Source organism: Dasypus novemcinctus, chromosome 2, assembly GCF_030445035.2.
Source record: "Dasypus novemcinctus isolate mDasNov1 chromosome 2, mDasNov1.1.hap2, whole genome shotgun sequence".
NCBI lineage: Eukaryota > Metazoa > Chordata > Mammalia > Cingulata > Dasypodidae > Dasypus > Dasypus novemcinctus.
Window position 1 is genome coordinate 187941958 of NC_080674.1, and position 27287 is coordinate 187969244.

Here is a 27287-nt window from a genome sequence, read left to right on the forward strand (position 1 = left end):
TGAAGTCGACAACTCCTAGACTTTCTCGTCATACAAACCAATCAATTCGATGTGTGTGTGTGTGTGTTGAATACCTAGAAAAGCCTTTCCTGGCCACTCCATATAGTGCTCCCCAGCTTGATTATCTTATCATTCTCCCTGATTCCTCCCTTCAGAGCAGTCACCACCTTCTCTAATTATCTTGGTTACTTATTTCATACTTGTTTACCGACAGTAGAATGGTAGGGACATTGTCCACTGCTGTCACGGCCGCATCCCCTTGGCCTTGTGGGCTGACAACTGATGTCGTCTCAGGTGTCTCAAAGACGTTGCAGGGGTGACAGGGCCAAGTGGGGTCCTGGACAGCAAGGCCACAGTCTGTGACCTGGGGTGGGGGCAGGGAGACAAGCCCGTGTCCCTGCTCCCCCCCGCAGCTGCAGGGCCCCCCTCCATCTTCCTGGGACCCGAGGCTCTTTCCTGTTTGGAGAAGAGCCCTTCCACATGCCCCAGCTTAGAGGGGTGGGGGCACCAGGTGAGAGGTGGGATATCTCCTGTGTCAGCCAAAGGGGGTGCTGATGCAAAGCACCAGAAAACTTATGCTTTTATGAAGTTTTTTATTTGGGGTAGAAACTTACAGTCACAAGGTAGTAAAGAGTAACTTACTTCCCTCACCAAGGTCTGTTGCCACGTGTTGGAGCAACATGGCTGCCCGTCTCTGCGAGGGTCCAGCCCTCCTCTTCCCCACAAGGCTCCATGGTCCCAGCTTCTTCTGAGCTCAGCTGTAGGCTGGCATCAGGCTCGTCTCTCTTCCCGGGGCTCGTCTCTTTCCAGGCTCAGCTGCTCTGCTCTATCCACAAGGCCAGCTGTATACAGGCGAACGGCTTGGCTCTCTCCCAGGGGCTCCAGCCTCAAAACCCAGCTCTGTCCTCTGCCGTGTTGATTTCTGTGTGTCTGTCCACCAAGGGGGCGGGGACTCAACCTCCTACTAACAGTGGCCAAATCAAAGCCCTAATCTTAGTTTAATCAAGGAAAAGTGAAACCTCTGCATTTTATACAATCAAAGAGTATCACATCCAGAGGGACAGACCAGTTTACAATCAATATTACTTTTCGGAATTCATCAATAATATCGAGCTGCCACATATCCCCAAAAGGCAGCAGATCCTGTCGGCCGAGCCCACCTTCTCCCAAGCCAGCAACGATGCCTGTTACTCTTCAGGATGACAGGAGGGCCCCACACACTCCATCCTTTATCTCATTTTTGTCCCCACAACAAAACAGCCCAGGGGAGGTGAAGCTCCAGCTGCAGGAGGGAGGTGACCGGGCCAGCTGACTCCAGGACACACCCGGGAGCCCGAGGACGCAGTAGAAAGCCCGTCTGTTGGGGAGCAGGCACACTGATAGGGCCACTCTGGGTGGGGCACAGTGTGGGACTTTCTAACTTAAAAATGCATAGCAGGTGACCTCAGTCACGCCACTGGAGAATCACTCTCTCTCCCAGGCACAAGGAGACACACCCCACAGCATTATCTGTAGCCCTCGACCTGGCAAAACAACCAAAGGTGGATGGCTAGGAGGGGGTGAGGCTAAGGGGCGATAACAAAACACCCTGTAACATAGCCACGCTCTGGAACGCCTCACAGCAGATCAAGGATCAGCTCCAATGTGTCCTGACATGAACGTTCTCCAAGACGCGGTATTGTTTAGAGAGAGAAAGCCAGAACGTTGCACCTGGCAGGAAACCTTCATATCAACCACACGCATGCACACGCACACAGAAAGGCACTTAGAAGTGTACAGAGGGAGTGGATGTAGCTCAGGTGGTCGAGCGCCTGCTTCCCACGTACAAGGTCCTGGATTCAGTACCTGGTACCTCCTAAACAAAAAGGGTCAGAAAGGAGAGAGCATGTTCTAGAAGGATACATACACAACTGACAATAGGGGCTACCTCTGGGAGATGGGAGAGGGGAGCAGGGTTGGGGATAGTGATCAAAGGAGACTTCAGCCTCATCTTTAAAGTTTTAAAAGGGTGCAATTTTAAAAAGTATAATAATACGAAGAACTCCCCGAGGACCCTTCTCGACCACTGCAGAGCCTGCCCCTTTGCCACAGTCTCCTCTGTGACTCCCTCACACACTCCCAGCACACCCGGGGTGCAGCCCTGGGCAGAGGGAGCTGCTTCGCTCCTCCCAGGTTCTGCACCCCCAGAACCCCAGGAGGCCCTGGGCACCCCCCACCCGGCCCAGTCAGGCCCGCCTGTGGAGACAGAGGCCCGGGGTCCCAGGCCTCCTCCCAGACCCGGGGCAGGGGGAGCTGGTCGACCCGCAGGGTTACGCGGCAGCTGGGAAATGGCAGGAGAGCCGCTTCCCCTCCCCTCACCAGGGGAAGCAGCCAGGCCGGAGCTGGCCCTGGCCGCCCGGTGCTCAGCAGCAAGGAAGGGGGAGAACAACTACTCGACCTCTCTGTGTCCTCCCACCTCCCGCTTCTCAGCCTGGGGGCCAAGCACCCGTCCAGGGCCAGCACGAGGCACCCAGCCACCTCGCCCTGGGCCAGGGCGCGGGCTGTTCACCTGCAGCTGGAAGTGCTGATGCAGCCGTGGGCTGGCTGCCCTCCAGACAGCCACCCCTCCCCCCAAGGGTGGGCACAAGGGGCACCCCGCAGGGGGCCTGACCTGGCAGTCAGGTGACCCTGGCTTCTGAGGCAGTGTAGTGGCTGGAACTCAGCTTCCACGGAGAAACAAATGCCCGGCTGGGAGGAATCCACAACGTTGATTATACTGAATCAGACGCAGCCCGGGCCAGGCGCAGGGCCGCACACTGCACAACTCCAGAGGCTGCCATCCACACGCACGGTGGTCCTGGTGGGGCTCTAGGAAGAGGTGGATACCTCGATGTGTGTGTGTCCTGTAAATCTTGCAGGGTCTGGGCAGGGAATGTTCTGGGACCACCTTAGCACCTGTCTCCAAAGAACTGGCTTGGGTGTAGAAAGAGGCAGAGGGCCAAGGAGAGCCATCTGAGAAGCGGCATCCCATCTCCAGGGTGGCGTAGGGCCGTGCTGCCCGTCAGGATGAAACCCTGGCCAGCTTAAGACGGCTGGATGGGCGGTAACCCCACGAGCCACCCCGTTCCTGCCTCATTGCTGAGGGGCTGAAGGAACCCAGAGCCCAGACCCAAAACCCAGAGCCCGGAACATTGAACTAGAGCTCGGAGCCTGGAGCCCAGGTGAGAACCTACAACCAGGAAGCGCCTGCAGTCTAGAATCTGCAACTGGAATCTGCAGCTCGGAACCTAGAACCCAGAGTCCCAAGCTCGACATCCCAAGCTTGAAAACTGGAGCTGGGAGACTAAAACGCAGAGCCCGGAGCCAAGAACCCAGAGCTTAAAAGGAAGAACTCGGAGCACAGAGCCTGGAGCTCCCAGGGTGAGGCTAGAACTAGAGCGCAGATTCTAGAAGCTGGAGAGAAACCTCCAGTCCAGAGGCCGGAACCCAGGACCTGGAGTCTAAGCCCGACCTCGGAGCTCAGGCCAGGAGCCCAGAAGCCAGCACCTGGGACTGCGAGCAGCAGCAGGAGCTCTCAGGCTGGGGCCCTGCCTCCGGCGTGCAAGGCAGAAGGCTGGAGCACAAAGAGCGAGGCGCGGGGGGATGAGGCGATTTCTGAGAAAAGCCCGAAGCAGCCTCAGCTCTTTCGGCCCCAGACTTTGGTCTTGCCAGTAAATGAGCGACCCGGGCCTGGGCCACAGAATTAATAATTACAGGGCGCTCATCCCCCCAAACAGGCATGGGGCCTCCTCGGGTCAGCCGCCACTGCCTGGCACCGGAGGATCCCTTATAGACTCCCCTTCTGAAAATGGGGCTTGGATGGGGCACCCCAGCTGGAAGTCCGGAATCCCCAAGAGAGGATAACCAGGAGGGTCAGGGGAGAGACGGCTGTGTTCCCCAGAGGGAGGGGACCAGCCGTTCCAACGATGTCACTCAGCCCATGTTGAGAAGAGCCGCCTCGACCACCGACACCGAGGGCATGTGTCCTCGGCGTGTGCCACACACACACACACGACCGTGCGGGCGCGCAGGCGTGCTGGCCCGGCTGCTGGCACGAGAGGCCTCCCGCTCTATTCCCAAGGCACGGCTCCGCCGGCTCAGAACAGGACTTGTTTGTTGAATAAATAAACCCGTCTGTGGGAAGAGACGAGAGTTCTCAGCTGAGCTCTTGGAGAACTCTGCTGTGGGATTACGTTCCCCCCACCCCGCCCACACACACACGCACACAGTCAGTTCACGGGCAAAACGATCTTCCTCGGCTTGATTGTCCTCCGCCTTTAGTTCTGCCAAAAACGCACGCGCGGCCAACTGTGTGCCCGAGGAGCACAGGGGCATGAGCGGAGACGGGCAGGAAGAGCAGGCGGTGCCAGCGTGCACAGCTTGCTCGCGTCCTGGGCTCGCACGCTTGTTCTCGGGATCGTTCTCTACCAACGTTCCGCTGCCACCCGGGGTGTGACGAAATTCAGTGGCTGTCGGTCTCTCACGTTCAAGTTGTCCGTGTTGCCTCCTGTTCCTTCCCAAACCAACTGCAAACTGACTCCTCCCCCTCCCCCTCCCCCAACACGGCCCCCAAACAGCTCTCTGAGTTCACCCAAGGGCCCCGGTGCTGGAATCTGCTCTTCTCAGATGACCTGTCACCTCAGCAGCATGTGACCCAGCTGGCCGGGCTGTGGCTCCCTTGCCGACCTGGCTGGCCCTCCTCTGATGCCTGGCAGCTCCTCGCACTTTCTTTTGCTGGCGCCTCCTCCCCTGCTCTCCCTTGAACGTGGGTGCTCTTCAGGGGCTCGGCCCTGGCCCCTCTCTCCTCCCTGGACACGCCCTCCCTGGGTGTGCCTTCGCTGGCACTGCGCGAGGCCAGCAAGACAGCTGGAAGCCAAGTCCCATCGGTCCTCCCAGGCTGCCACAGGGCGCCAGTCTTTACACTAAGAGCTTAGCAGGGGCCGGTTTCAAAAGGCAGAGGGGGTGGCATGATGTCTTAGTTTGCCCAAGCTGCTACAACAAATACCGTGCAACAGGTTCGCTTAAACAAAGGGAACTTATTGGCTCGTACCATCAGAAGCTAGAAGTCCAAACTCAAGGTGTGAGTGAGGCCGTGCATTCTCACCAGAAACGGGCGCTCTGGGGCGGGCTGACCAGCAGGCCTTGGGGTTCCTTGACTTTCTCGTCACCCAGCAATGTCCTCCCGTTTCTCTCCTGCTGACTTCCATCTTCTGGCTTTTTATAAGGCCTCAGGTTATCCAGATAAAGACCCACCCTCTTTCAGTCAGGCCACATCGTCACTAAAAATAGCATCTTCCGGAAGCCTGTGTGTCTCAGTGGTTGAGCACCTGCTCCCACACACGAGGTCCTGGGTTCAATTCCCAGTACCTCCTTTTAAAAAGACAACATCTTAAAGGGGTCTTTACACAGGCCAACTCCCACAGGAATATGGGTTAAGATTTAGAATATGTCTAAATTGGGAGACATCATTTGATCGACCACACACGATCAGAATGACATTTTGAAGAGATCACCGGCTGCTTTTCTTAGAGAATGGATTACGGGGAAGCAACGACAGAAGCCAGGAGAGCATTTGGGAAATGGCTGAAATGATCCAGGTGAGAGACAACGAGTCCAGAGAGGTGAGAGTGGAGAGTTCAGGCCGTGGAAGGTTTAGGGAGCTCCTGGGAAAGGAATATTGGAAGGACTGGGTGACAGACTGGAGACGAGGAGCTGGCTGGGGAGGAAGTGTCAAAGATGCCTCCTCGGCTTCTGGTGGAGAGATGGACAACGCACTGCTCTCTGAGACGGGGGCCCCTGGAGGAGGGCGGGTTTGGGGTAGGGAGCACGTTGTGTGCTCAAAGCCACAGATCCGACTGCTCACGCCAGAAGCACCTCATTCCCAAGGCTGTACAAACCGATCTTGCTATCTTCCATCCAAAATTGTTTTCCCCTCCCAGGAGCCTTTTCGGTCACCCAGGCTCCACACCTAGAGAAGGTCTGGGGGGGCCATGGCCAGAGTCGAAGTGAACGGGCGGGTCGTGGGGGTACTGAGCGCAGGCGTACAGGCCGGGCTGCGGTCACTGCGGAAGGGGACACACAGACACGTCACAGCCCCGGGAGGAGGCAGGGAGGAGGGAGTTGGGAGGAGCAGGGGGCTGAGACGCTTTGGGGCTGGGGTGCAGCCACTTTTGCTGCTCTCAGAAGCACCAGCTCCAAATCTTGACGTCCTCACTAGAGCCCTCGCGGCTCTTCTCCCCAAAAATATTTTTGCAAGTGGGGGATGTGTAAGTCCACAGCATTTTGTCACTCTATCCCTTGGGACCCGCTGGATCAAGAATTGCCAGCCCTGAATTTCAAAAGTCATAGCCTTATTAAACAGCAGAAGCCCCCCCAGCTCACAAGGAGCACCCATGGGAGAGGAACAGATCACGCGGCTCAGGGTGTCTGGACCCACTCAGTGGGTGGGTGTGCTCAGGCCCCGACAGCCTCAAGTCCATCCCTACTGTGATTTAAAAAAAAAAAAAAAATTTTTTTTTAATGTTAAAATTGGTGGATCTGGGCTTCTGGGGGGATCGGAGTAAGCTGGAGGTCTCTGAATGGGGTCTGTATTATTTTTGCAATTGCTTGGAAGTTTGAACTTATTTCAAAATTTAAAAAACTGTGCTGAATGTAAAGATGGGGAAAAGGCACATGAGGGAATGTTAGATGGAAAGGAACAAAAAAGAGTAAGAGGGTAGCGGACTTGGCCCAGTGGTTAGGGCATCCGTCTACCACATGGGAGGTCCGCGGTTCAAACCCCAGGCCTCCTTGACCCGTGTGGATCTGGCCCATGCGCAGTGCTGATGCGCGCAAGGAGTGCCCTGCTACGCAGGGGTGTCCCCCGCGTAGGGGAGCCCCACACGCAAGGAGTGCGCCCCGTAAGGAGAGCCGCCCAGAGGGAAAGAAAGTGCAGCCTGCCCAGGAATGGTGCCGCACACACGGAGAGCTGACACAGCAAGATGACGCAACAAAAAGAAACACAGATTCCCGTGCCGCTGACAACAGCAGAAGTGGACAAAGAAGAACACACAGCAAATGGACAAGAGAACAGATAACTGGGGTGGGGGGGAAGGGGAGAGAAATAAATAAAATAAATCTTTAAAAAAAAAAAAAGAGTAAGAAGCAGTCTCTTTGGGGAAGAAAACCCTCCTAGGTTAACAAGGCACAGGGGAAAATATGAAAAAGAAGCTCTAGCATGTTCCAGCAATGTTTCTGAGCAGTAGGATTGTTTTTATTTTCCTCTTGACTATGCTGTAAATTGAACAGACACCTTCTAGTCCCCTGAGGTGGCGAACTCCCTGCCTCAACTCCCCAGAATCTCCCAGCCAAGGTGACTCTATGGTTTATTGATAGTTAGGCTCATGTGTCAACTTGGCCAGGCAATGATGCCTGGTTGTTGTTGTTGTTGTTGTTGTTTTAAGATGTATTTTATTTATTTATTTCTCTCCCCCCCCACCTCATTGTTTGCACTCATTGTCTGCTCCCTGTTCGTCTCTTTTTTTTTTTTTAGGAGGCACTGGGAACCGAACCCAGGACCTCCTATGTAGGAGGGAGGCACCCAATCACTAAACCACCTCCACTCCCTGCTTGTTGTGACTCTTGTGTTTCCTCGCTGTGTCTCCTCGTTGCATCATCTTGCTGTGTCATCTTGTTGCATCAGCACGTCAGTTCACTGTCTTGCTGTCTTGCTTGTCTTCTTTAGGAGGCATCAGGAATCGAATCTGGGACCTCCCATGTGGTAGGTGGGCGCCCAGCTGCCTGAACCACATCCACTTCCCCTGGTTGTTTGATCAAGCAAGCACTGACCTCATTGATACCGTGAGGACATTTTGTGGACTTAAATCATCAGTGAGTCGATGTCATCTACGGCTGATTGCATCTCTAATCAACTGAGGAGACTGCCTTCAGCAACCAGGGACATCTCATATAATCAGTTGAAGGCTTTAAAAGGAGATGTGATGACTTCAGCAGTCAGAAGAGAGAATCTCCATCTCTACTTCAGCCAGCCAGCTTCTCCTGGGGAACTCATCAAAACCTCCACTGGATTCCCAGCTTGCAGCCTGACCTATGGAATTTATAGACTTGTGCATCCCCACAGATGCGTGAAACAGTTTTACAACATCTTGTACTCTTTACAGGTATCTCCTGTTCTCCCTAGAGAACCCTGACTGATACATGGTCCAAACCAGGACACTTCTCAGAGCAAAAAGAGAGTCATACCAGGACTGGCAGAACCAACCAGGAAGGATGATTGCTCAACCCAAAACCAGTCCCGGGAGCACCTCTGCCTCCTGCCTCCTCTTTCCTCTTGGATTCTGTGGCTGAGACTAATCCAGAAATCCTGTGGCAGAGCTGGGATCCAAGCCCAGGCCAGACTTGCTCGCTGCCCTTGGCCATTTCGAAATGGAAATGGCAACTAGAGTGCCCAGACTCCACCACACCCTATGATAAGTATTGATTAGTTAACTTTTATCAAATTAAAGGGGGAACTAGGCAGAAATGTCCATCTTCCTGGATGGAAAAAGGCTGGGCCTATGCCACCCTAAAATATGTAAGATGTTAAATAGGACTGCATTTTGGCAGGGCCCTGAGGAATCAAGGGCCGATGGTGAGCCATGAGAAGCTGTGAACCTGACAGCAAAGCTGAGGCTCCTAAAGGGGTGTGTGTTCCCTGAGCAGGGGTTCTTCAGCCACCTGGAGACTCAGTGGAAAGGGCATGAGGGCCTGGAGGGAAAATCAACTGGAGGGGCTCTGTTCTAGGCACTGAGATACGTCATTTATCTCACTGAATTTTACAACTCATGGAAAAGCCTTAATAATTCCAATTATATAGTTGAAGAGACTAGGGCTCAGATTCTGAGATAACTTGCCTCAGAATCCCATCTGGCTGCCTTGGGAGCCCATTGCCTAGACCAGGAGAGAAGCTGGCCTTTGCTTGGCACAGAGTAGGAGCTCAAACTGATGTGCTTAGGAATGGATAGACAGACACAGGGATGGATGGATAGATGGATGGATGGGAGGACAGAAGGATAGAGGGATGCAAGATGGCCAGACAGTCACATGGCTAGCTAGCTAGCTAGCTAGGTGAGTGGATGCAGGGATAGATGGATAAAAGAATGGATCAAGGAATATAGAGCGATGGCCGGCTGGGTAATGGATGGATGGATGGATGGAGGTGTGGATGGATAGATGGACTGATAATGTTAGGCAAGTTACTCGGATAGTTGCCAAGCGAGATTGTGATTGGAACCCATCACTGTTGGATCAAATCCTTGGTCCCTTTCAAAAGCCCCCTGTAGCGGTTTGATATTATTGATGAATTCCAAAAAGAAATATTGGATTATGTTTGTAAACTTGTCTTTTCCTCTAGGCATATTAGAATATATTGGATTCTAACCTCTTGTGCCAGTAGGGCATTGAGTCCCCATCCCTTGGTGGGGTAGGTACTCACAGATAAAAAACATGGCAAAGGAGAGAGTTGGAGGATTTTCGATGTTGGTGTTTTGATTTGGAGTTTAATGCTGGAGTCTTGAGCTGGAACCCCAGGAAGAGAGGACCCGAGCCAGGAGAAGAACACAGAGGAATAGAGACAGCTCCTTAGACACGGCAGAAACTCCAGGGAAAAAGACAGAGCCATTCGCCTGATAATCTACAGCTGAACTTGTGGAGAAAACAGAGGAGCTGAGCCCAGAGGAACCCAGGAAGCCTGAACTCTCACAGACGTCTGCAGCCATCTCACTCCAACATGTGGAAATAAACTTTGGTGAGGGAAGTGACCTATGCTTTATGACCTGGTGTAGCAGTTTGATAAGGTTATGAATTTCAAAAATTTATATTGGACTATGTTTGTAATCTGATCTGTACCTGGGCATGATTAAGTTATGATTAGGGCTTTGATTGGGCCACATCATTAGGGCATTGATAAAAGACATGGCAAGGACAGAGTTGAGGGTTTTTGATGTTGGACTTTGATCTAAAGCCTTAAGCTGGAGCCCCAGGAAGTAAGCACACAGAGGAAAGAGAAGCCAGCCCCAGGAAGAGAGGAACCCTGAGCCCAGGAAGAAGCAAGACCCTGGAAGGAAGGAACCCTGGAGGCCTGAACCCTGGCAGACGTCAGCAGCCATCTTGCTCCAACACCTGAAAATAGACTTTGGTGAGGGAAGGAACTTATGCTTTACCGCCTGGTAACTGTAAGCTCCTACCCCAAATAAACACCCTTTATAAAAGCCAACAAACTTCTGGTATTTTGCATCAGCACCCTTTTGGCTGACTAATACACCCCCTTGTTATCTCTCTGTGAATCTGGGCCCTAACTAAGTGCCGCAGTCCCACAAAAGGGAAGGAGCTTCTCAAAAGCTGCCTAAGACCCCTCTCCAGTTTTGGGAATTCTGCCCAGAACTTATATGATTATCAGCTTCCCAATCCAGAGATTTGACCTTGACCGTCACCTGTTCCCTCTCCCTCCCTCCTCATCGTTAACCAATTCTACTTACTTAGAGCTCCTTGAATGCATCCCTTCCTCCCCATCCCTCCTGTGGTGGCCAGAAAAACATGTTCTTAAATTTAAACTAGGGAAGCGGACTTGGCCCAGTGGATAGGGCATCCGCCTTCCACATGGGAGGTCCGTGGTTCAAACCCCGGGCCTCCTTGACCCGTGTGGAGCTGGCCCATGCACAGTGCTGATGTGCACAAGGAGTGCCCTGCCACGCAGGGGTGTCCCCCGCGTAAGGGAGCCCCACGCGCAAGGAGTGCGCCCCGTAAGGAGAGCCGCCCAGTGCCAAAGAAAGTGCAGCCTGCCCAGGAATGGTGCCGCACACACGGAGAGCTGACTCAGCAAGATGATGCAACAAAAACAGACATAGATTCCCATGCTGCTGACAACAGCAGAAGCGGACAAAGAAGAACACACAGCAAATGGACACAGAGAAGAGACAACTGGGGCGGGGGAGGGGGGTTGGGGAAGGAGAGAGAAATAAATAATAAAAAATAAATCTTTGAAAAAAAACAAAGTTAAACTAGGGGAACAGGTGTGGATCAAGCAGTTGAGTGCCCACTTCCCACATGGGAGGTCCCTGTGCCTCCTAAAAACAAAGAAACAAACAAGCAAAACAAATGAAAAGCACAACTCAGAGAAGCCGATGTGGCTCAATGGCTGAGCTCTGGCTTCCCCCATATGAGGTCAGGTTCAGTCCCTGGACCTGGTACCTCAAAAAATAAAAAAAAATAAAAAATAAATAAACTTAATCTATTCCCGTGGGTGTGAACTCTTTATAAAAAGGACTTTTTTTTTTTTTTTTGAGGTACTAGGAGCCAGGGATTGAATCCAGGATCTCATATGTGAGGTCTGAGCCACATCAGCTTTCCTGAGTTGGTTTGTTCATTTGTTTTGCTTATTGTTTGTTTTTATTTTTCCAGGAGGCACTGGGAACCACACCCTGGGATCTCCCATGTGGGAGGTGGGAGCTCAACACTTGAGCCACGTCTGCTCCCCCCCATAGGACCTTGAGATGAGGTGAGTTCAGTTAAGGCGTGACCCACCTAATTGAGGATGTGTCTTAATCCTATTACTGGAGTCCTTTAAAGCAGAATGAAATTCAGACCGACTGAGTAAAGGCCATGGGAAGCACGGAACGCTGAAAAGGAGAGGCAGCAGTGTGCACTGCCTGCCACGTGACAGAGGCACCCAGGGCCAAGGCTCGCCGGCAGCCAGCCCCAGAGTGCCAGTCTTGGGGAAGAAAACATCGCTTGGATGAGGCCTTGAACTTGACTTTCTTTCGGCCTCAAAACTGTGAGCTAATAAATTCCCAGTGTTTTCAGACAATCCATTGCAAGGCATTTGCTTGAGCCTCCAAGGAAACTAAGACACCTCGTTTTCCCACCTTAGCCCAGGCCTCGTCGTCTCTCACCTGGACTGTGCCATCAGCCTCTCCGCTGGCGTCTCTGCTTCCAGACCGGCTCCTCTGAAACGCAGGTCCCGGCGGCTCCACGAGCTCTGACTCACGTCCTGGACACCCGTGGCCCGGCGTTAGAGACCCCCATGACTCAACTCTGTGCAGCCTCTCCAGGTTTAACTCCTGTCGCTTCCTTCATCACACACCCCCTCTTCCAGATTCAGGGACAGACCCGAGACACGCGGCCAGGTCACGGGGTGTGTCTGGGTCACTCCCTGGGGAGCCCTGACAGCCCAGGGCCAGAGCCACAGAATCTCTTTGGGGTCCCAGGGGAGAAGGGGACCGAGGGCACCAGGGACTCTGCTTGGGGACAGGGGAGTCTGTCTGTCCTCTCGCTGAGCGTCTGTGAGGGCAAGGAGAGCCTGACCACGGAGCTGACGGTTAGCGATTAACCGGGCGGCATCTCGGGGGGAGGGCCGGGGTGACTCAGGGAACCGAAGGGGGCAGCCGGGGTGCCAGGGACTTTGCTCTTGACCCGACGGTATAAAGAAGAGGGTCCAGCCCTTCCTCGGGATCGTGGGGCTCCCCTGAGCTGCTGAGCAGGAACCGCAACTCGCAGTCCCCAGGTGAGTCCTGGGACGGCCTCGGGTCGCCCCCCACTCCCAGCTCTTAGGAGGAAACAGCCCCAGCCCCAGCCCCAGCCCCCGCCCCCCCTCCGCCCTGTCCTTCCTCGGTGCCCCATCCCTGCTTCCGCCCCCTGTGGCATCTTACCTCAGCTCAGCCAAGGGACCCATCCTCTCCCAGGACTTGGAATTCACCTCCGCGCGACCCCAGTCCCCGAGGATTCGGGGCGTGCGGGGGACCCGCCGTCAGGCGGGGGCTTGCGGGGCGTGGGGAGGTGGGGCCTCCTTACCTAAACCCGTCCTGGTCCGCGCCCGCTGGTGGAAGGAAGGCCGTCAGCGCGGGGGTGGACAGGGCAGGAAAGCCATCGTAAGAGGAGCTGGGGAGTGTGGGTGCCAGGTGCCCCAAGGCGAGGCCGTGCGTGCGCCTGGGGGCGTGTTCCCGGCTGTCCCCTGGAAGGACAGGTGTGCCTGGCGTCCCAGGAGCTCTCCCAATGACGTGCTCCAGAATGTATTCCCCAAATGTAAGGAATGTGCCACAGTGATGGAAGAGGTTGTCGATGGGGGAGGAGATGGGGAGGGGGTGGAGTATGTGGGAACCTCATATTTTTAATATAACATTTTTTGTGATCTATGTATTTTCAAAAAAATACAATTTAAATAAATAAGTAAATAAAATAAAAGCTCCCTCAGGATGGGCCGGTCAGGCCACGGCAGCCCTCCCAGCTCCTGAGCGGGCACGCGCGCCTCTTTGTACAGTGGCCTCTCTCCCTCTTCCTCCAGTTAACACCTACTCTCTTTTTTTTTTTTAATTATCTTTTTTAAAAGTTAATAGATCACACAAAATATTACATTAAAAAACATAAGAGGTTCCCATATACCCCACTTCCCACCCCCACTCCATCATTTTTTATTGTATTTTTTGAAGATACATAAATCACACAAAATGTTACATTAAAAAATATGAGGTCCCCATATACCCCTCATCCCCCCCACCCCACTCCTCCCACATCAACCACCTCCTTCATCACTGTGGCACATCCATTGCATTTGGTGAACGCATTTTGGAGCACTGCTGCACCGCGTGGATAATAGTTTACATTGTAGTTTTACACTCTCCCCCGTACATTGGGTGGGTTGTGGCAGGATATGCAATGACCTGCCTCTGTCCCTGCAATATCATTTAGGACAACTCCAAGCCCTGAAAATGCCCCCACCTCACATCTCTTCTTCCCTCTCCCTGCCCTCAGCAACTGCCGTGGCCACTCTCTCCACCTCAATGCTACCATTTCTTCCATTACTAGTCATGGCAGTTCTATAGTAGAATACCAGTAAATCCACTCTAACCCATATTTTATCCCTCCGTCCTGTGGACCCTGGGGTGGCGATGTCTGCTCCACCTCTGTATCGAGAGGGGCCTAGATTCCACGTGGCCGATGGATGGAATTCTCCTGCCTACTCACTTCTTAATCTCAGCTCGTCCCTCTTCAGGAAGCCGTTCCACCCCCCCACCCCCACCCCCGCCGCCGCCCCAGAGCCCACCCCTGCCGCGGGGCACTCTCGTTGCCACCTCCTGTCTCTCTCACTCCAGCACTTGTCCCGTTGCCATTTTCCGCTCGTTTGGGAATGATTTCCTTTAGCTCGGCCTCCCCCACTAGCCTCCGGGCTTCCCAAGGACGAGGACGGGGCCTCCGTCCGCCTTCCAGCGCCGGGGCGCCCCAGCATCTGGCTCGGCGCCTGGCAGAGAGCAAACGCTCCGTGCATAGTGCCGAGTGAACGAACGCACGCCCGAATCTGTGGGGGCCCTGAGTGGGCCTCGCTAGGTGTGCGTTTGGGATTGCACGCCACGGGTGTTTGTGTGGGTGAGCTGCAAGTGAGTGTGCGTGATTGTGTGTGGGTGTGCGTGTGTGGAAGCGAATGTGTATATGAGTGTGTTGCATGTGAAAGCGTGTGTGTGTGAATGTTGTACGGATGTGCGTGTGGTATAAGTGTTTGCAGGTGAGGGTCTGAATGTGTGAGTGTGTATGAGCGGATGTGTGTGTGCTGTAAGTGTACCGGTGTGGCTTTGCACGTATGTGAGTGTGCATGAATGTATGTGAGTGTGTGAAGTGTGCGTGTATCATAGGAGTATGGGGGTGTGGGGTTGGATGTGCATGTGAGTGTGTGTGAATACGTGTGGCTTAAGTGTGCAGGTGCGGCTCTGAATGTGAGTGTGCGTGTGTGTGTGTGAGGGCCTGTGTGGATGGATGAGTGTGCTGTAAGTGCACCGGTGTGAATGCGTGTGAGCGCGTATGCACGTGTGAATGTGTCCCTGGCACAGCAGCTGTCCTCAGTGCCGCCACCCGTGCAGGCGGAGGATGATGCCCTACGGAGAGAGGCTGGGGGGCCCGCCCGTGTCCCCGCTGCCGGTCCGCGGCGGCCACGTGGTGCGCGCAGCGGCCTTCGCCTACGTGCCCAGCCCGCCGGGTGAGTATGCTCCCGCCGGGGGACCCTGCCTGCCCTCGGCCCCCCCCCCCCGCCCTCCCCGGGGTCCTGGGGCCTCTGGGGACTCCTGACCAGCACTCCCCCGCCCCCCCCCCGGGGTCCCGGGGTCTCTGGGGACTCCTGACCAGCCCCCTCCCCCCACCCAGTCCTGCACAGGATCCCGGGGACGCCCACCTATGCCTTCCCCAGACTGGGCCCCCTGGAGCGCCACGAGCCTCTCTCCACCAAGCTGGCCCTGGAGGAAGAGCGGAAGCCAGGTGGGCCCGGGTGGCGGCGCGGGGGGGCGACGGTCACTCCGCCCACCCCCCGCCCGCCCACTCACGGCCGGTCCCCTGCCTCCAGAGCCCGGGCGGGCCGGGGAGCTGCGCCGGGCCGCGGTGACGCTGGTCAAGGTGCCGCTGATGCTCGCCTTCCTCTACCTCTTCGTGTGCTCCCTGGACGTGCTCAGCTCCGCCTTCCAGCTGGCCGGAGGTAGGGCGCGGCGGGGGCGGGGCGGGGGCCGGGCTGCGGCGGGGCCTGGGCCCACGCAGGCTGGCGCTCCGCAGGGAAGGTGGCCGGCGACATCTTCAAGGACAACGCCATCCTGTCCAACCCGGTGGCGGGGCTGGTGGTGGGGATCCTGGTGACCGTCCTGGTGCAGAGCTCCAGCACCTCCACGTCCATCATCGTCAGCATGGTCTCCTCCGGCCGTGAGTGGGGAGCCAGGCCCGGGAGAGGGCTGGGGGCTGGGGATTCAGGGGGCAGCAGTGAGCGCAGGGGGCTGGGGACACGCCCCGCTCTGTCCTCTAAAGCATAGCCAAGAGCCTAAGCTGGGAGGGATGCCCCCAGGAGCTGGGACGGGCGGCCAATGGGGACCCCAGCAGGGCTCCCCTGCCTTCCACCACCCGCATGGCCATCCATTGCATCAGTGAGATCTCTTACCAGAGGAGCAGAGCCGGCAGGATCTACGGATTTGCCATAAAGAGATTTATGGCAAAGAATTGTCTTCCGCAAGGGTGAGGGCTGGGCAAGGCAGGGCTCCCCGGGGCGGGCGGGCTGGAAACTGGAAACCCTCCGGCGGCAGTTGAGCTGCGCAGTCCAGGCGGAGAATTCCTTCTTCCTCAGAGAAGCCTCTGCTTTGCTCTGAAGACCTTCTTCGTCTGATTGAATAAGGTCCACGCAGACGATCAAGGACAATCTTTTAATTAAAGTCAACTGATGGTAGATGCCCGTCCCATCGACAAAAATACCTAGATTGGCATTGGAATAACTGGGGCTTATGGCCTAGCCAAGGCGACCCAGGAAACTAACCATCAGGTGCATATGCACAAGCATGGGTGTGTGTTTGTACACAGGACACGCGTGCTCACGCATGCACAGGTACGTGCACACACTGGTGCATACACAGCCCACAGCCACATGTCTGATGTGGGGGGCAGGAGTGGGGCAGCCCCCCCAGTTCACTAAGAGGCCCCCGTCCCCCGCCAGTGCTGGAGGTGAGCTCTGCCATCCCCATCATCATGGGCTCCAACATCGGCACCTCCGTCACCAACACCATCGTGGCCCTGATGCAGGCGGGGGACAGGACCGACTTCCGGCGGTGAGGGGTGCTGAGTGGGGGGAGCTGGGTGCTTGTTGGGAGGGGGAGCGGCACCTCCCCGTCTCGGCCCCAGCCCTTCCCCTGCCAATGTGGCCTCCCTGCCCAGGGCCTTCGCGGGGGCCACGGTGCACGACTGCTTTAACTGGCTGTCAGTTCTGGTGCTGCTGCCCCTGGAGGCTGCCACTGGGTACCTGCACCGCGTCACTCGGCTCCTGGTAGCCTCCTTCAACATCCGCGGCGGCCGCGACGCCCCCAGCCTGCTGAAGATCATCACAGAGCCCTTCACCAAGCTTATCGTCCAGGTGTGGGCACGGCCCGGCAGGGGGTGGGGAGCTGAAAACGAGCCCCCCCCCCACTCACTCCCACCGCCTTCCACGGCCCGCCTCTTGCCCACAGCTGGACAAGACCGTGATTGCCAGCATTGCCACCGGGGACGAGTCCCTGAGGAATCACAGCCTCATTCGCATCTGGTGTCACCCAGACCCTGGGGAGGTAAGTCCCAGGCCCGGCCTCCAGGCAAGAGGACTCCCTCTACCGACAGCCGACTGCTGGTTTCATCATCCACTCAAAAGCCTCCAGGTAGGGAGCGAATGTAGCAGCAGTGGTTGAGCGCCTGCCTCCCACATACGAGGCCCTGGGTTCAATCCTCGGTACCTCCTAAAAAAAAAAAAATTCCTCGGTATACCTTGGAGATGGTTTAACCTGGAGGGCAAATAGGTGAGCCTATTATTGCTTATACTGTGCCTGTGGCAGACATTGCTAATCCCTCCCAGGCTCCCACACTGCTTGAGACAGACATGACCAATCAATTCCAGCTAGACGGTGATTGATCTAGTCCAGAGGGTCTCCAGATGGGGTCCCCAGGCCAGCAGCATCAGTACCACCTGGGAAACTGGATGGTAATGTCAATTCTTGGACCCTTCCCCAGATCCACTGAGTCAGGAAAAAAAACAAAACCAGAAATCTCCGGGAGCGTGGGGCCCAGCAGCGTACGTTTCAACAACCCCTCAGGTCTGTTCCACGGCCAAGGTCGAGAGCCGTTCTTCTAGCTCAACCCTCTGGCTTCACAGGCAGACAAACAGGCTCCGCTGCATCCAGGAAGCTCGCCGGGGCTTGTCCGCCGGTGTCGCCGCCGGAGCCGGGGTCTTTGTGTGGGGCCCTTGCCTGTCCCCTGGGGCACCAGGGAGTGGACAGGCAGAGAGGGTATTATTAAGATGCCCAGGGAAAGTAGGAAGAACAGGAAACTGGCTCAGGAGCGGGACAGGCGGGCTCATGGAGACCCCGAAGACGGCCCCTCCTGAGACGCAGACCGCGGCGTGGGGGCTCTCCCTGGAGACGCGGCAGGCGGGAGCCCACCCCTCCCTCCGCGGCGCCAGGCTTCTCCCCGCCGACAGCGCCGCGGGCCAGGCTCCCGAGCAAGCAGACGGCTCAGCACACTTCCTCCCTCAGCTGCCCTGAAGGAAAAGGAGACGCTTCCTCCAGGCTCCCTTCCATCCTCCTTGCTTCCTACGTTCAAAAAGGAATTCCACTTACGTCAGGGGCTCTTAATGAGGGGACCGTGAGCTTGCATGGAAATTTGAAAAAAAAAACCACATTATTCTTGTGGGGACGAGCTGGTGCGGGTGTGATGTAGTTGTTAAATAACACACAGTATGGCGTGGACCTGGGAAGGGGTCCGTGGCTCTCACCTGACGGGCGAAGGGGTCCGTGGAACAAAAAACGCGAAGAACCCCTGATTTAGATCCAGACATATGGAAATCCCAACCTCGAGGCACCCTGGAAGCGTGGCCCCTCCACCTTTCCACGTGCTACTTCGTGTTCCCTGGTCTTTATCGGGGGGGTGGCGAACAGAACGAGAACCTCTCCACTCGCCCCCAGCGCCCCTTGCATCTGGAGCGCCACACAGCGCCAGCTCAGCCGCCCTGAGCCTCCGAGGCAGCCCCGCATCCAACAAGCGCGGGCGGGCAGCCTTGGCTTTGATGCAGCCCTCCTGACCCCTCCAGCACGTTAGCTACCCTCCTCTCACCAGCTCTCTCAGCGCTCTCTGCTCTCCCCGGACTTCAGATCTCCTCTACTCCACAGCGAAATGGGAAAAAGAGAGAAATCACACGCTTTGATGGTCGTGGAAACGCAGCCACGGGGGACTCTTTGCAGAGTGAACTCGCTTCCTCTGAGATGCCCGCTCACCGGCAGCTGCCTCCCGCCGGTCTGAACCAGCTAAGAACTTTCAGCATTTGCCGTCTCACCTAATTTACTCCTGGCCCAGCTCTGGTGACCTGGACACTTTAGCCCGGGGGAAGGGAAGGCTCCGCGGGATGAAGTATTAACCCGCGGAGGGCAAGGGCAAGGGCACTGGCCCTCACGCTTTTTTCCGCGGCTCCAGCTGCTGCTGCTGAAGTGTCCAGTTCTCATCGCCACTCTGTCATCTCAGCAAACGCTTTTGTAGCAATGCCGAGGTCAGAGTCCCTCAGCTCGGAGGGTGGGGGGTGGTCAGAGCTAGCAGTTCTCACCACGCTCTGGGACTTTGATTCACGCAGCGAAGTGTGTGCTCTTTATCTGGAACACACATCGGCGGCTCCTCCTGCACCAGAGACGTGTATTTTCCCCTTGACTACGGCGTCTCCTGGTGCTGCTTTCCGACTTGCTTTCGTTGCTTCCAGCTTGCATCGAACTGGACACCCCCTTGCCCAAACTGGTCTCCAGGCAATTAATGCCACTAAGGAGAGGGACTGGGTGGTCTCAGCGTTTCCAGACTGGAAAAGAAAAACCAGATCCAGTTTCAGTGTCCATTCCTCGGCGCTCCAGGCCTGACACTGTCCTGGGAATTTTCTTCTTGTGTGGTCACATTTTTAGATCAGCAACCATACCCGCCTAGTTTAAACAGGCACCTTTTCCGACTTGCAGCCTGGAGAGCAGGGATGATCACATCTCCATTCTACAGATGAAGACACTGAGGTTCAGAGCGGTACCATGGCTCGTTGAGGCTGGACGGAAATCCCAGTGGGAATCTGGAGCCTGAGCTTCTGACTCCCCATTTTGCTGCTTTGCCCAGATGCCAGAACAACTCCCCACCCCACACGTGTCCATCCCCTTCCCTGCTCTGCCTATCAGGCCTGAATGCCATCAGGAGATGACAGCCACCCTGTCACCCGTCCAGAGGGGGCCAGCATGACTCTAAGGCGGAGTTCTACTCTTCGCCACCAGAGGGCGCTGCAGGCGCGGGCTTCTCCCTCCGCTTGCAGAAGAACAAAGACCCCAGAGCTCTCCCCCTGTGGGGAGTCGCGCATGCTGGTCGGCATCCGGCGCAGTCCTCCCCAGGGGAAGGCTTCCTGGAGCCCGGCCCTCTTCTGCAAGCTTAATCACTGCCCTCGGTTCCCAGAGTGCCTCCGTAATTTGGGGTGTCCCTTCAGGGACCTCAATCCCAACTCTCTTCCCAGCTGTTTCACAGCTGGCCCCTGGGGAGAGGTCGACTTCGTTATGCACCCCAGGCTGCAGAGGAAGAGCTTGAGGCCCAGAGAGGTTAGGTGTTTCCTCAAAGGTCACACAGCTAGGAGGGGCTCAGCTGCGGTTTGCGCCCAAGCAAGTCCTTTTCTTCCCGCAGAACTCACCACCCCTCCCCCCACCCCTTGCAGGCCCCGGAAGGGATGGCACCTCCTGGAGATGCGCCCCCCCCCCCCCCGGCCCTGGGTCTCCCAGCTCTTTCGCAGGCTGGAGCTTCACCCCTCTCTTACCTCTCTACCCTCCTTTTTGGGGCTTTAAGGGGCCTCGGACACCCCCTGGGGGGCTCGGCAACCCCAGGCAGGTTCCAGAACCCTGGAGGTCTTAGCCCTCAGCCGCGTCCTGCCCCTGGTGTTGCCAGCAAAGTACCCCCCCTCCCTCCCCCTCCCACAAGCCCCTCCCCCGGGAGACCCCTGGCCCAGCCCAGCGCAGGTCGGTGGCGCCCGGGCTGACCCAGGCTGGCCAGGCTGGGTTACGCTCTCTTATCTCAGGGGTTCCCTCCCTCTTAGCTCCAGGCTGGGGACCCCAAGGAGGTGCACTCGCTTCTCCCCGACAGGGCCAGGGCCCGCAGGCACGGCTGCACCTGGCGTGAGTTCACGGGGCCCCTCAGGTCAGCCGGATTTGGGAAAGAATATCCAGAGAATCCCAGGAAGACGCTGATCCCAACCTAGGAAGTCCCTCTCTCTCTCTCACACCCAGCACAGCAAACCCTCCCAGCCAGCCCCTCGACAGGCCCAGCTGGGGCGAGGCCTTATCTAGAGGCACAATCGCTCCTGTAACTTTTACAGCCCTTCTCTTACCCCCTCTTTAGTGGAGAGAACGGTGGGTGGGCTGCAGAGGGGACACGGCTTGCCCAAGGCTGTTGGTACAAGCAGGATTTGGGCGCCTACCTGCCTGAGGGCAAAACCCTGGCTCTCCCTCACCTGGCTCTTCCTGGCATACTCCCCACCTTTTCCTCCCCTGGTTCTCCCCTCCCTCCCCGTCCCCCCACCCCCACCCCTGGCCCTCCCTCTTGCTTCACCTCTGACCCCCTCCATACCTTTGCCCCGCCCCTGGCCCTCCCCCCACCCCTTTTTACACCCAGTAGCTACCACTCTTTGCCCAGCCTGGTTTTCCATCCTAACTCAGCAGAGACCACCCTCTCCTGTTCTCGGCCTGCTGCTCGGGCCTGGGCTGGACGGTGGCCTGAGGCCTTGGGTGGGGTCAGAGGGGCTGGGAACAGAGAGCAGCAGGGTACCCACCCGAAGGAGCACGTGCCACTGAAACACACCCGCTATGAAAGGCAGGCACCACCAACAGTTCTTAGCGCCACGCATCACGACTGTTGTCAGTGACACAGTTTGGAACAAAACCTAAAGGCGCTGTGAACAGGGAAGTGCCAGCACCTGACGTGCGCCCCACCCCCAGCACCGGGGAGGGGGGGGGTCCCGGGTGAGCACCCAGTGGGGCTCCCCGGGAATAACCCAGGCCGCCTGTCCGCTCCTGAGGAGGTGGAGTTTGGTGAAGGCCAGGGAGCAGGGGAGGCCCCTGTGTTGTGCCTGGGGCCCTTGCTGGGTGTGTGGCCCTGGGGGGCGGGGTAGCTGCCCATTCATTCATGCTTTCTCCTCTCCCCAGGCTGGGTGGCCGCTGGGCCCAGAGGCAAGGCAAGGGGCCTGGGGCTGCCTGTTGAAACAAATCATCCGCTGACCCCACGGGGCTACAAATGAGTGGGGTCCGAGGCCAGACTGGGCTCGGCTTCTGTTGGCCCATGGGGAATTGTAAAGCACCCCTGACCCAGGTTCCTCACGCCGACAGCTGGGGAGACTGCCTCACGCTGCAGTTTAGAGTTCTGTCCATCTGGGCAGCTCAGCTGTGCCGGCTCATGTCTGGATGGTGACGGCGAGGGGACCTGGAGCTGGGCCCCCGACAGCACCAGCCCATGCGTCCAGCCTGCCCCGTCGCCATCCCAGAGCCCTTTGATTTGATTTAATTTTTTTTTTTTAAGGAGACACCAGGGATTGAACCCGGGACCTCATACATGGGAAGCAGGCGCTCACCCACCGAGCTACGCCCGCTCCCCTCTGGAGCCCTTTGCATTGGGGGTCTCCCTCGGGGGAGGCAGCAGGGCCAGGGAGGGAAGAGCTATGGGAGCTGGACCCCCTGCCCCCACCATCCTTCCCCCACCCGACCCCCCAGTGAGGAACCCATCAAGAGGAGCCTTGAGCTTGGGCTCACGGGGACTTCGGGGAGAGGACGGGGGCGAGCACACGGGGCCGGGGAGGACCCCGAGAACGGGTTTGATCATAAAAGAAGGGGGGGCAAGGGAGGGGTTTCTGGAAAGGGGGGTGTGTGGCTGCAGCCTGCCCTGTCCCTGAGAGGTGGAAGAAGAGGAGGGCAAGAAGCCCCCGGATTTGGCTACCTGGGGCCCCTGGGGCCACCAAACTAGGGAGTGATGGGGCAGAAGGGCCAGAGGCCCCCTTTGGCCAGACTCTCGTGCAGAAGGTCTTTTCATCCCTGCTGCTTCTGCAAAGGAAAGAGGCTCAAAGAGGCCAGGGGGCCGCCCACGGCCGGTGGCCAGGAGGCCCGTCTCCCCCTCCCCTCCCCATCGCGCCTACCTCTCCACCCGAGCCCTAACACCCCCCCTGCATTTTCCCTATATCGTCTCTCAAGTCGCCCTCCCCTTCACCCAGGCTGCCACCCCTCCACCCAGTGCAGAGGCCGACGCCAGCGGGACCCTCGGCAACGTCACCATGGAGAAGTGTAAGTGCTCGCTGCTGCCTCCGGGCCCCGGGGGGAGCCCTCGCCAACCGGCCGCACCCCTGAGCTTGGGTCTCACCTGGGGTCCAGATTGAAAGGGCCCGGGAGGGGGCGAAGGCAGGGGGGTCCGGGAGCGTGTCAGCTCTCAGCCACCGGCCGCCGCCCCCCGCCCCCGGCAGGTCGCCACATCTTCGTGGCCACGGGGCTGCCTGACCTGGCCGTGGGGCTCATCCTGCTGGCCGGCTCCCTGGCGGTCCTGTGCGCCTGCCTCATCCTCCTCGTCAAGATGCTCAACTCCCTGCTCCAGGGCCAGGTGGCCAAGGTCATCCAGAAGGTCATCAACACCGGTGAGCCCGGGGAGCCGGGGGGCGGGGGCTGGTCACTGCCCTGGCCGTGTGATCGGGGCAAAAGCCCTACCCTCTCCGAGCCTCAGTTTCCCCATCTGTAACAAAGAAGGGGGTTGGGCATGTGACTTTGGAGGCCCCCGAGGTGCGGGCGGCCCCTCTGGCAGGGGGGGCTCCAGGCTAGCGGGTGGCTCGAAGGAGCTCAGAGGCCATTGTTGGGTTCGAGCAACAAATACACACTGAGCCCCTCCTGGGTGCCAGGGACACGGAGGCGAGCCAGGAGAGATGGAGCCTGTGCCCGGGGGCTGCCAGCACTGTGCAGGAAGTCAGGCAAAAAAAAAAAAAAAAAAAGGATCAAATGCGGGAGATAAATTCAGAGAAATAGAGAAGTAACTGCCAAGGAGAGAGCAAAACAGGACGAGGCAACGGAGCGTGGGAGAGGCGCCTTTGGATGGGTGGGCAGAGGCCTCTCTGAGTAAGTGACATTTGAGCAGAGGGGGAGAGCATTTAGGGGGAAGAGCATTTCCAGCAGAGGGAACAGCCAGGGCAAAGGCTCAGAGGTAGGAACCAGCTCGGCGGTCTGTGGCAAAGAAGGCAGGCGCGTGGAGCCGGAGCTCAGAGGACGAGGGGAGAGGGGCAGGGGCAAGGGCAACGAGGCCGCAGGGGTGGGGGCCGGCGCCTGGAGGCCCCGCTCAGAGCCTGGCCTTCCTCAAGGGTCAGAGGAGCCGCAGGAGGGTTTGTGGTGGGAGGGGGGCGCCCTCGGATTCTCACTGGAAGCTTCACTTGGAGCTCTGGGGACACTGCCCGGCCCTGGGCGAAGCTGCCGGAAAGCTGCTGGACTCAGGTTGCAGGCAGGGTGCCGTGGGAGGACAGAGAATGGCAGGGGTCCGGGAGGGCTTTGTGGAGCGAGCGATGTCCACCCCGAGCCTGGAGCCTGAGCAGTGAGTTGAGGAGGAGATCCTGGCCGAGAGACCGACCTGCAGCAGAGGCATGGCCGAGTGGAAAGGGCTGTCATCCAAGAAAGGGTGGGGGGCGCCCGGAAGCGCCTGCATTTGGGCGGGGGGCCTGGCAAGGCCCGGCCTGGAAACTGGCATCCACAGACCTCCTCCGGAGGCAGGGTCCCCGCGCCTCTCCGCGGGCCTCGCCTCTGACCCGCGCCCCGCTGGGTGGGGGGTTTCCTCGCAGACTTCCCGGCGCCCTTCACCTGGGTCACGGGCTACCTGGCCATGGTGGTGGGCGCCGGCCTGACCTTCATCGTCCAGAGCAGCTCGGTGTTCACCTCCGCCATCACCCCGCTCATCGGTGAGGGCCCAAGCCTGGGGGCTGGCGGGGGCAGCAGGGAAAGGGCCGGAGGAGGGAGCAGGGGAGGAGGGCGGGCGGGAGCAGGCGCCACGGCCGCTCTCCCCCTGCCCAGGCCTGGGCGTCATCAGCATCGAGCGGGCGTACCCCCTCACCCTGGGCTCCAACATCGGCACCACCGCCACGGCCATCCTGGCGGCCCTCACCAGCCCCCCGGAGAAGCTGGCCAGCGCCTTCCAGGTGCGCGGGGCGGCCCCGGGGCTCGGGAGTGACGGCACCGCCCGGGTGGGTTTTGGATGCCCATTAGGTGCCACCCCCTCTGCCAGGCTCTGTGGAAATCAATGGTACCACCCTCCAGGCCTTTGAGACTGATTCTGGAGGAAGAGGGGCTCTAAGAGGGGGCCCCCGGGGGCAGGGGCGGCTCTGCAGGGACATCGAGGGGCGAAGGAGAAGCCAGGGCCTGTGGCCAGTGCACTGACCAATCGGGAGACCAGAGCTGCTGGGCTGGTCGTGAACGTTCCTGCTTCTGCTGCTGGATCTTGGCAAAACCTGCCAGGAAGCTCCTGCACGAGGGGTCGGCAGGGGGTGGAGGGAGGTGGAGGGTTCCGGGCAGTGGCTATTTCCCAACTGGTCCAGAAGTATTCTTTAATTTTTTTTTTAATTTATTTATTTATTTCTCTCCCCTCCCCCTCCCCCCACCCTGGTTGTCTGCTCTCTGTGTCTATTTGCTGCGTCTTGTTTCTTTGTCTGCTTCTGTTGTCAGCGGCACGGGAATCTGTGTTTCTTTTTGTTGCGTCATCTTGCTGTGTCAGCTCTCCGTGTGTGCAGCACCATTCCTGGGCAGGCTGCACTTCCTTTCACGCTGGGCGGCTCTCCTTACGGGGCGCACTCCTTGCGCGTGGGGCTCCCCTACGCGGAGGACACCCCTGCATGGCAGGGCACTCCTTGCACGCATCAGCACTGCGCATGGGCCAGCTCCACACGGGTCAAGGAGGCCCGGGGTTTGAACCTTGGACCTCCCATGTGGTAGACGGACGCCCCAACCACTGGGCCAAGTCCGCCGCCATTGTTTAATATTTTAACGATGGGGTACAGGCACCTCGGGGTGGCCCCAGGAGGCGCAGGGCTCCCCACCCTCTCCTGGGGCTGCACCCACCCGCGCACTCCCTGCCGCCCGCAGATCGCCCTCTGCCACTTCTTCTTCAACATCTCGGGCATCCTGCTGTGGTACCCGGTGCCCTGCACCCGCCTGCCCATCCGGATGGCCAAGGCCCTGGGCAAGCGCACGGCCAAGTACCGCTGGTTCGCTGTGCTCTACCTCCTCGTGTGCTTCCTGCTGCTGCCCTCGCTGGTGTTCGGCGTCTCCATGGCGGGCTGGCGGGCCATGGTGGGCGTGGGCGCGCCCTTCGGGGCCCTGCTGGCCTTCGTGGTGCTGGTGAGCAGCCTGCAGAGCCACAGCCCCGGGTGGCTGCCCAAGTGGCTGCGCAAGTGGGACTTCCTGCCCCGCTGGATGCACTCGCTGCAGCCCCTGGACCGCCTCATCACGCGCGCCACCCTGTGCTGCGCCAGGCCCGAGCCCCGCTCGCCCCCCGCTGCCCGCCAGGGTCTTCCTGGAGGAGCTGCCCCCCGCCACGCCTTCCCCGCGCCTGGCCCTGCCCGCGCGCCACCACGCCACCCCGCCTCTAGGCCGCGGGCCTGGCCCGTGCGCGGTGCCCGGGGAGGGAGGGCAGGGGAGAGTGTGTGTGCGTACGCGCGCCCGTGCTGCTCTGGCTGGCTGTCCTGATGCCGGTCCCCCAACAGACCGGGCTGGTGTGACCAAGGGCAGGTGGGCAGCCACCTGTGGGCGTGTTTGGGGAAAAGCCCTCCTGCTATTGTGCAGGAGGGAGGATGCTCGTGTTTCGTGCACACGTGCGCCGGGGCGTGTGTGCACAGACACAGCTGTGGGCATCGGTGTGCCTGCTGCAGGGTATCTGGGTAGGATCCGAAGACTTTGTCCGTGTGAGCAGAGACCGTGCTTGTCTCCCCGCATATACCCCACGGGTTTGGCAAGAGGGAGGGCTCTTGGCTCTTAGCTTGGGCACACACGTGGGTGCCTGAGTCAGGGATCGGCTTCCGCCCCCTCCCTGCCACCTGTCGCCCTCCACGCCATTCTTAGCCTCACCCAGGCTTTTGACACCACCCCAACAACCCCCTTCCCAGACGCTGCCTGATGAAAAATAAAAGTAAACTTTCTTCGTGCATTTGGAAGTCTTTTGTTCCCCACCTATGGGGAAGGCCAGACCATGGTTTTGGGGTCCAATGGCACCTGCCTGCCTCCCAAAGACTTGCTCGAACAAGCGGTCGGCCCTGCCCTGGCCAGTCGCCGTCTTCCTGTTGCGTCTGGAGTTGTGGTGTTGCGAGCACTCCCTAGCTTTCCGTGTCCGATCCACAGTTCGAACGCCCTGGGAGCCCCTCTTGGGGCAGGCCACCCCCAATGCAAGTTCAAGGGCTCCATATACCTCCACGCCCAACCGCCACCGGGGCTGGATCTCTTCTGGTCTCCCCTTCCCTCCGAACCCACCTCTCCCTCTCGCTCCCCCTTCCCGGGACAAGAGCGGCGCTCCAGAAAATGAGTGGCCGTGGGGACCTTCAGGGCCCCTGGGGTAGGGGACAGGGAGGGGGCATGGAGGGGTGGGAACCAGGCACCCTCCCTCCCACCCACGGCCTCCACCTTCGGTCTTTAATAAACGAGACCGCCCCCTTCAAGCCGCTCAAGGGGCTCGATTCCTTCTCCAGAGCGCCCCCTGGAGCTGAGGCC

The 27287-nt window shown here is 58.4% G+C and overlaps 1 protein-coding gene and 1 long non-coding RNA gene across 3 annotated transcripts; one reads left to right on the top strand and one right to left on the bottom strand.

The window, feature by feature from the left end:
* Positions 1-573: 573 nt before the first annotated feature.
* LOC101430660 (uncharacterized) lies at positions 574-12547 on the bottom strand. 2 transcript variants are annotated; one of them, XR_001118703.2, is made up of 3 exons: positions 11946-12547; positions 2651-2847; positions 574-1855 (listed from the first exon to the last, which is right to left on the bottom strand). It is a non-coding gene; the product is annotated as an uncharacterized lncRNA (long non-coding RNA). The 2 variants fall into 2 exon arrangements; XR_011647154.1 differs by lacking the exon at positions 11946-12547 and adding an exon at positions 3526-4163.
* On the top strand, positions 12485-26728 carry SLC34A1 (solute carrier family 34 member 1). Its single transcript, XM_004460032.4, is given in 14 exon segments — positions 12485-12556; positions 14871-15016; positions 15181-15291; positions 15377-15505; positions 15580-15723; positions 16502-16613; positions 16720-16915; positions 17010-17105; positions 22781-22850; positions 23027-23194; positions 24377-24493; positions 24606-24730; positions 25671-26075; positions 26077-26728. Coding segments are annotated over 13 exon segments (2268 nt in total). The 5' UTR covers positions 12485-12556; positions 14871-14907; the 3' UTR covers positions 26563-26728.
* Positions 26729-27287: the final 559 nt, after the last annotated feature.